The following is a 9,982-nucleotide window of genomic DNA, read 5'->3' as shown; positions in this document are numbered from 1 at the left end:
AGTGCATGACACGCTTAGTTGGTGTTTATTTTAGGATCTAAAAGAAGTGTGACGTGCAAACCCAAAACCTTTACAACAACAAAATGGGCTCAGGGAAAACGAGCTATTGCACAAAGCCACAAACCGACAACAAGGCTAGAAAAAGTGTGAGAAATGATGGCCGTTGCAGTACAACATGCCAACACACGCAGCCTAATTTACACACCCAAAAGAGCAGCAAATTTACCACTTTGTGTTCCAAAATCAGCAAATTCACATCCCAAATGGCAGTTTGTGTTCGTTCCAAAGCGTACACGACCACCCAACCTTACTGTTCATAAATCATAACCACGCCACCACGCGCGAAATCGAGCAAGCCCCAACGTCCGAACAGTTCTTCTACCTTCCCTTCCACGCCGCGTGTCCGCCGGGCACGGGCGTGTGGGCAAGCACCGCAAGCACCCTGGAGGCCGCGGTAACGCCGGAGGCATGCACCACCACCGCATCCTCTTCGACAAGTACCACCCCGGCTACTTCGGCAAGGTCGGTACGCGCTACTTCCACAAGCTCAGCAACAGGTTCTACTGCCCCTCGGTCAACGTCGAGAGGCTGTGGTCGATGGTGCCCGCCGAGAAGGTGGCCGAGGCCGGAGCCGACAAGGCCCCCGTGGTCGACGTCTCCCAGTTCGGCTACTTCAAGGTGCTCGGCAAGGGCCTGCTCCCCGACAAGCCCATCGTCGTCAAGGCCAAGCTCATCTCCAAGATCGCCGAGAAGAAGATCAAGGCCGCAGGCGGCGCTGTCGTGCTCGTTGCTTAGGGTGCTGTGCTTTATTACCCTGCCTTGTCTTTATCCTTGGTTTTGAGATCTAAATCTGAACTAGTAGTTGTTTCCTGTCGAAGCTATATTTGTGTTGAACAAGACTTGATTAGTTCTCTATCCTGCTTCCTGTGTTGAAAGACAGCGAATTATGAGAGTTTTGCAGTATGTGTTGCCAGATTATATCATATATTTCAGACATGTCATCTCTATGTGTGATCCTGTTATTGTTTATTTGATCTCTGCCGTCAGTCATCGATGAATTATCTGCTAAGTAGTAGGCATAGGGCGCAGGCCTTTCAACCTTTTTTGCATTCTGCATGCATTCTGTTTCTGTTTGAATCATGTGAAGTGAATTCTGCCATTATTGCTAATAGTGTCCTAGACTAATATTTAGCTTTTGATAACACGTTGATTAGTAGATTTGTTAATGCTGGAGTATTAGGTCGGCTGTCTATTACCATTGTTAACATGATGTAGAGCACCAGTTATACAGAAATGCTAAATGATCTAGTTGCTCGAAGGATATCCTGATGATTATTTTATTGACATAAATAAACGGATTAGTTTTATTATCTTGTTTCCTGTGAGGGAAACATCTGATTCAATTTATGATTGACCTATGTATGGGCATATATCTCTTAGTCATAGTTAAATGGCCTACATAATTTCTAAATGACTACTTATTGAAGGTAAAGAACCTGATTAATTTCTACATAATTTCTAAACTATTCTGTTGATTATTGTATTGACGTAAAAAACCTGATTAAATTCTTACCATATTTTTTTGCTTGGAAACATTTTATTCAATATAGGGCAGACCCATGTGTAGCCATATATCTCAATCGCTGTTAATTTGTTTACAGTGTACACCAATGCGAGATAAACTTGAGTGGTTTTCAACCGAGTTCCCTAACAAAGTTGTTTGATGGACTTGTGAAACATCAGGAGCTTGATTTTGATTTAGTCATTGTGGTTTAAGAATTGTTACAGGTTCCAAATTTGGCATTATACTTCTGTTCTGTGTTCAAACATGATGCATGTTTTGCTGGCTTGAAATTTGACTACTTAGGCAGAGGCAAATTTGTAATGCCATAATGATATTTTAGTCATTGTTTTGGCACATTCCATGCTCTTGATTCACTCTTCATGCTAGTTGGTTTGATGAGACAAATGTTTGGTGTTTTCCCTTGAAATTTATTGTCTTTGTTTTGTCTCACTCTTTTTTTCTTCATTCACTCGTCTTATGCATCCACTTTATTTTATTTTATCTTATGCTTGGGTTCATGTTTGTGTGCTGTGAAATATAGAAATGCAAAGCATATCAATAATCATGCATAAAGCAATGTACCCCCAATGATGTATCACACCAATTCACCAAAATGTGGTCTGAAAATTTTGAACTCAACATTTGACAATTCGTTGCAGTTCATTTTGCAATTTGATCGGTGTGGCAAATGATCAAATTTCAGAGTACAGTAGCAAATGGTCAAATTCAAGAGTAAATGATCAAAAAAGTTTGACGTTCCTCTCGGTTGATCTGTCAACTTCAACACTGCAATTGCCCATTCGTTGCTTCTAGATTGAGCACCCATTCTGTGTTTGCACGGAAATCTGTTCCGCTTAACTGACCCAGGGATACTGCCGGCGAGAGGAATTTTGGGTCGTGCTGTCGCTAAACTCTTTGTGGTGGCACTCAGTGTCCGTCGATCGGTGTTTTTCGCTTGAAGTGATCAGAAGAAACTCTCTCGTGCTGACCCTGACGGTAAAGACTAAAGAGAAGGAACGTGCATTTGCCGAACCGGCAAGCGATCTCTCGTCCGCAGGCACAAGGTACCGACGTTGATTTCCCGTGGTTAGAGCATCTCCAGTCGCGTCCCCCAAAGGGATTTAGAGTGTGCCGGACAGAAAATGCGTTCCAGCCGCGTCCCCCAAAGCCCATTTTTGTCCGGCGCGCCCCCATTCGGTGTCCGGCGCCCCGAGCCCGTCCCCGTCCCACAGGGGACGCACCGGGGACGCCGGACACAACGAAAAGCGAGACGGGGAGTGGCGGGGCCGACTCGTCAGCGGCACAATAAATTTTTAACCTAATCGTCGCCTACCTCGCGACGGAAGTTATTGGCGGTGCAGTTCCCGCAGCGACAAGCGACGGTGCAATTCCCGCAGCGACACAGCGACAGTGCAGTTCCCGCAGCGACGCAGCGACGGTGCAGTTCCCGCAGTGACGCAGCGACGCGTCCCGTCGCGCCTAGCTCTGCGTGCCGGCGTTAATGTGCGCCACCGCTCCCCGCCTCCCTCCGGCCTATAAAAGGGCCGCCTCTCATCGTCCCTCTCACACACAAACCCTAGCGCCTCTCTCCCAAACCCTAGCCGCCACCATCTCAACAAGACTCGACGCTATGTCCGGTAGAGGCGGAGGCCGACCTCGCGGCCGTGGTCGTGGTCGTGGCCGCGGCAGAGCTGAACGCTCGCCGTCGCCTTCCACGCCGCCGGCTTCATCATCGTCGGAGATGGACGTGGAGCCGGACGTGCGTTCGAGTTCGTCCTCGTCCTCAAGGGCGACCCGCGCGGCATCCAGAGGCTGCCGGACTCCTTCGCCGACTACGTCGCCGGCGACGATCGCCCGCGCACGATGCATCTGCGGGAGGCTGCGTGCGGCTACTACCGGTGGATCGTCGACGTGATCTACGACGCGCGCGGCAAGATGTACATCAACATCGGCTGGGAGAAGTTCGCGCGGCACCACAGCCTCCAAGCCGGCTTCATCCTCCTGTTCTCCTACTTCGGCGACAGGGACATGAGCGTCAAGGTCTTCGATGAGACGCGGTGCCACCGGGACTACCACGGCGACATCACCGACGAGGAGGACGACTGAGTGTTCTTTCTTCGCAGCGAACACGTGCATGGAGGTTTCTGTCTGTTCGCCTCATCGGTAGAACCAACAAGGGCACCATCCTCCCGCTGGATTTTCCAGTTTAGGTGACTGGGTGTGCCCTTGAGAGTTCTTTCTTAGCAGCGAACACAGGAAACCTTCGATGCACGGCCTAGTTATGTTTAGTTTCTTTGCAAAATTTTATATTTGTGTCCACGACGGTTCAAACTATGTATTAGTTTGTGGAAAACCACGTTCCCAATTATGTTTTCGTGTAAACCACGTTCCAAATTATGTATTAGTTTGTGGAAATTGAAATAAAAAAGGCAAAAAAGGTATTTTAAATGTTTGGGGGAGGCGTTTGGGGGACGCGGCTGGGGAGCGACGTCCCCCAAAGGCGGCACGAACAAAACACGTCCCCCAAACGTTCAATCCGGCGCGGTTTGGGGGACTGATGTCTACGGGTGCTTCTATTCTTGTAGACAGTGTTGGGCCTCCAAGAGCAGAGGTTTGTAGAACAGCAGCAAGTTTCCCTTAAGTGGATCACCCAAGGTTTATCGAACTCGGGGAGGAAGAGGTCAAAGATATCCCTCTCATGCAACCCTCGCAACCACAAAACAAGAAGTCTCTTGTGTCCCCAACACACCTAATAGGTGCACTAGTTCGGCGAAGAGATAGTGAAATACAAGTGGTATGAATGTATATGAGCAGTAGCAACGGCACCAGAAAAGTGCTTGCTGGCGTGTAATTGATGGTAGTAATATTGCGGACAGTACAGATGCAGTAGAACAGTAAACAAGCAGCGATAGCAGTATTTAGGAACAAGGCCTAGGGATCATACTTTCACTAGTGGACACTCTCAACATTGCAATCATAAAGGAATATAAATAAGCACCTCACTATGCTATTCTGAATTACTCTCTGGCAAGATAACGAACTCTAATTCATCATGTAGGTAAACCTTAAAGATGTATTCCCAAGTACTAATGAACACCCCACGCTGTCACTTTGAGTATTCATAGGAGGTACTAACACACCACAATTTCATAGAGACATCCAACTCAAATCATAACTCAGTGAATAAGTATTCTGTGAAATATAGCCTAAGAGACCCACACGGTGCACACACTGTCACCTTTACACACGTGGGACAAGGAGTCTCCGGAGATCACATAAGTAAAATCCACTTGACTAGCACAATGACATCTAGATTACAAGCATCATCATATGAATCTCAATCATGTAAGGCAGCTCATGAGATTATTGTATTGAAGTACATAGGGAAAGAGATTAACCACATACCTACCGGTACAGCCCCTTAGCCTCGATGGAGAACTACTCCCTCCTCATGGGAGACAGCAGCGTTGATGAAGATGGCGGTGGAGATGGCAGCGGTGTCGATGGAGAAGCCTTCCGAGGGCACTTCCCCGTCCCGGCGGCGTGCCGGAACAGAGACTCCTGTCCCCCAGATCTTGGCTTCGCGATGGCGGCGGCTCTGGAAGGTTTCTCGTACCGTGGCTTTTTTCGTATCGATGTTTTAGGTCAGGGACCTTTATATAGGCGAAGAGGCGGAGTCGGAGGGTCGACGAGGCGGCGACACAACAGGAGGGCGCGGGCCCCCCCTTGGCCGCGCCAGGGTATCATCTGGTGGGCCTGTGGCCCCCCTCTGGCCTCTCTCGGGTGTTCTGGAAGCTTCATGTGATTCTAAGATGCTGGGCGTTGATTTCGTCCGATTCCGAGAATATTTCCTTACTAGGATTTCTGAAACCAAAAACAGCAGAAAACAGGAACTGACACTTCGGCATCTCGTCAATAGGTTAGTTCCGGAAAACGCATAAATATGACATAAAGTATGCATAAAACATGTAGATATCATCAATAATGTGGCATGGAACATAAGAAATTATCGATACGTCGGAGACGTATCAGCATCCCCAAACTTAGTTTTCGCTCGTCCCGAGCAGGTAAACGATAACAAAGATAATTTCTGGAGTGACATGCCATCATAACCTTGATCATACTATTGTAAGCACATGTAATGAATGCAGTGATCAAAACAATGGTAAATGACATGAGTAAACAAATGAATCATATAGCAAAGACTTTTCATGAATAGTACTTTCAAGACAAGCATCAATAAGTCTTGCATAAGAGTTAACTCGTAAAGCAATAATTCAAAGTAGAGGTATTGAAGCAACACAAAGGAAGATTAAGTTTCAGCGGTTGCTTTCAACTTATAACATGTATATCTCATGGATATTGTTAATGCAAAGTAATATAACAAGTGCAATATGCAAGTATGTAGGAATCAATGCACAGTTCACACAAGTGTTTGCTTCTTGAGGTGGAGAGAAATAGGCGAACTGACTCAACATAAAAGTAAAATAAAGGCCCTTCGCAGAGGGAAGCATTGATTGCTATATTTGTGCTAGAGCTTTGGTTTTGAAAACAAGAAACAATTTTGTCAACGGTAGTAATAAAGCATATGTATCATGTAAATTATATCCTACAAGTTGCAAGCCTCATGCATAGTATACTAATAGTGCCCGTACCTTGTCCTAATTAGCTCGGATTACCTGGATTATCATCGCAATACATATGTTTTAACCAAGTGCCACAAAGGGGTACCTCTATGCCGCCTGTACAAAGGTCTAAGGAGAAAGCTCGCATTGGATTTCTCGCTTTTGATTATTCTCAACTTAGACATCCATACCGGGACAACATAGACAACAAATAATGGACTCCTCTTTAATGCTTAAGCATTCAACAATTATTAATTTTCTCATATGAGATTGAGGATATTTGTCCAAAACTGAAACTTCCACCATGGATCATGGCTTTAGTTAGCGGCCCAATGTTCTTCTCTAACATTATGCATGCTCTAACCATTCTAGTGGTAAATCTCCCTTACTTCAGACAAGACGGACATCCATAGCAACTCACATGATATTCAACAAAGAGTAGTTGATGGCTGATGGCGTGTATTTCACACGTTCGTTGGGCAACCCCAAGAGGAAGGTATGATGCGCACAGCAGCAAGTTTTCCCTCAGAAAGAAACCAAGGTTTATCGAACCAGGAGGAGCCAAGAAGCACGTTGAAGGTTGATGGCGGCGGGATGTAGTGCGGCGCAACACCGGAGATTCCGGCGCCAACGTGGAACCCGCACAACACAACCAAAGTACTTTGCCCCAACGAAACAAGTGAGGTTGTCAATCTCACCGGCTTGCTCGTAACAAAGGATTAACCGTATTGTGTGGAAGACGATTGTTTGCGAGAGAAAACAGTAAAAACAAGTATTGCAGCAGATTTGTATTTCAGTATTAAAGAATGGACCGGGGTCCACAGTTCACTAGAGGTGTCTCTCCCATAAGATAAAAGCATGTTGGGTGAACAAATTACAGTCGGGCAATTGACAAATAGAGAGGGCATAACAATGCACATACATGACATGATAAGTATAGTGAGATTTAATTGGGCATTACGACAAAGTACATAGACCGCCATCCAACCGCATCTATGCCTAAAAAGTCCACCTTCAGAGTTATCATCCGAACCCCTCCAGTATTAAGTTGCTAACAACGGACAATTGCATTAAGTATGGTGCGTAATGTAATCAACAACTACATCCTCGGACATAGCGCCAATGTTTTATCCCTAGTGGCAACAAGCACAACACAACCTTAGAACTTTTCGTCACCGTCCTGTGTCAATGCGTGCATGAACCCACTATCGAGCATAAGTACTCCCTCTTGGAGTTAAAAGTAAAAACTTGGCCAGAGCCTCTACTAGAAACGGAGAGCATGCAAGATCATAAACAACACATGTATAATAACTTGATAATTAACATGACATAGTATTCTCTATCCATCGGATCCCGACAAACACAACATATAGAATTACAGATAGATGATCTTGATCATGTTAGGCAGCTCACAAGATCCGACAATGATAGCACAATGGGGAGAAGACAACCATCTAGCTACTGCTATGGACCCATAGTCCAGGGGTAGACTACTCACTCATCACTCCGGAGGCGACCATGGCGGTGTAGAGTCCTCCCGGGAGATGATTCCCCTCTCCGGCAGGGTGCCGGAGGCGATCTCCTCGGATCCCCCGAGATGGGATCGGCGGCGACGGCGTCTCGGTAAGGTTTTCCGTATCGTGGCTCTCGGTGCATGGGGGTTTCGTCACGGAGGCTATTTGTAGGCGGAAGGGTAGGTCAAGAGGCGGCACGGGGGCCCCACACCACGTGGCCGCGCGGCCAGGGGGGCCGCGCCGCCCTATAGTGTGGCCCCTCCGTGGCCCCTCTTCGTCTCTCCTTCGGACTTCCGGAAGCTTCGTGAGAAAATAGGCCCCGGGCTTTAATTTCGTCCAATTCCGAGAATATTTCGTTACTAGGATTTCGAAACCAAAAACAGCGAAAACAAAGAATCGGCACTTCGGCATCTTGTTAATAGGTTAGTTCCGGAAAATGCACAAATATGACATAAAGTGTGCATAAAACATGTAGGTATCATCAATAATATGGCATAGAACATAAGAAATTATCGATACGTCGGAGACGTATCAAGCATCCCCAAGCTTAGTTCTGCTCGTCCCGACGGGTAAAACGATAACAAAGATAATTTCTGAAGTGATATGCCATCATAACCTTGATCATACTATTTGTAAACATATGTAGTGGATGCAACGATCATAACAATGGTGATGACATGAGTAAACAGGTGAATCATAAAGCAAAGACTTTTCATGAATAGTACTTCAAGACAAGTATTAATAAGTCTTGCATAAGAGTTAACTCATAAAGCAATAAATCAAAGTAAAGGTATTGAAGCAACACAAAGGAAGATTAAGTTTCAGCGGTTGCTTTCAACTTGTAACATGTATATCTCATGGATAATTGTCAACATAGAGTAATATAACAAGTACAATATGCAAGTATGTAAGAATCAATGCACGGTTCACACAAGTGTTTGCTTCTTGAGGTGGAGAGAGATAGGTGAACCGACTCAACATAAAAGTAAAGAGAATGGTCCTTCAAAGAGGAAAGCATCGATTGCTATATTTGTGCTAGAGCTTTTATTTTGAAAACATGAAACAATTTTGTCAACGGTAGTAATAAAGCATATGAGTTATGTACATTATATCTTACAAGTTGCAAGTCTCATGCATAGTATACTAATAGTGCCCGCACCTTGTCCTAATTAACTTGGACTACCGGATCTTTGCAATGCACATGTTTTGACCAAGTGTCACAATGGGGTACCTCCATGCCGCCCGTACAAAGGTCTAAGGAGAAAGCTCGCATTTTGGATTTCTCGCTTTTGATTATTCTCAACTTAGACATCCATACCGGGACAACATGGACAACAGATAATGGACTCCTCTTTTATGCATAAGCATGTGGCAACAATTTTTATTCTCATATGAGATTGAGGATATGTGTCCAAACCGAAACTTCCACCATGAATCATGGCTTTAGTTAGCGGCCCAAAGTTCTTCTCTAACAACATGCATGCTCCAACCATGAAGGTGGTAGATCTCTCTTGCTTCGGACAAGACGGACATGCATAGCAACTCACATGATATCCAACAAGGAATAGTTGATGGCGTCCCCGTAAACATGGTTACCGCTCAACAAGCAACTTAATAAGAGATAAAGTGCATAAGTACATATTCAATACTACAATAGTTTTTAAGCTATTTGTCCCATGAGCTATATATTGCAAAGGTGAATGATGGGATTTTAAAGGTAGCACTCAAGCAATTTACTTTGGAATGGCGGGTAAATACCATGTAGTAGGTAGGTATGGTGGACACAAATGGCATAGTGGTTGGCTCAAGGATTTTGGATGCATGAGAAGTATTCCCTCTCGATACAAGGTTTAGGCTAGCAAGGCTATTTGAAACAAACACAAGGATGAACGGTACAGCAAAACTCACATAAAGGACATATGGTAAACATTATAAGACTCCATACCGTCTTCCTTGTTGTTCAAAACTCAATACTAGATGTTATCTAGACTCTAGAGAAACCAAATATGCAAACCAAATTAGCAAGCTCTAAGTATTTCTTCATTAATGGTGCAAAGTATATGATGCAAGAGCTTAAACATGAGCACAACAATTGCCAAGTATCAAATTATCCAAGACATTTTAGAGTTACTACATGTAGCATTTTCCAATTCCAACCATATAACAATTTAACGAAGGAGAAACTTCGCCATGAATACTATGAGTAGAACCTAAGGACATATTTGTCCATATGCAACAGCGGAGCGTGTCTCTCTCCCATAAAGTGAATGCTAGGATCC

General features: G+C 45.0%; 1 protein-coding gene across 1 annotated transcript; it reads left to right on the top strand.

Moving 5' to 3' along the window:
- The first annotated feature begins 405 nt into the window (after window positions 1-405).
- LOC124676555 (60S ribosomal protein L27a-2-like) lies at window positions 406-996 on the top strand. The gene has a single exon (XM_047212598.1). The coding sequence runs from the start codon at window positions 469-471 to the stop codon at window positions 793-795; it is 327 nt and encodes a 108-aa protein (XP_047068554.1). The 5' UTR covers window positions 406-468; the 3' UTR covers window positions 796-996.
- Window positions 997-9,982: the final 8,986 nt, after the last annotated feature.

Source organism: Lolium rigidum, chromosome 7, assembly GCF_022539505.1.
Source record: "Lolium rigidum isolate FL_2022 chromosome 7, APGP_CSIRO_Lrig_0.1, whole genome shotgun sequence".
In the NCBI taxonomy this organism is placed as follows: Eukaryota; Viridiplantae; Streptophyta; class Magnoliopsida; order Poales; family Poaceae; genus Lolium; species Lolium rigidum.
This window is presented reverse-complemented; position numbering and strand designations above follow the sequence as displayed.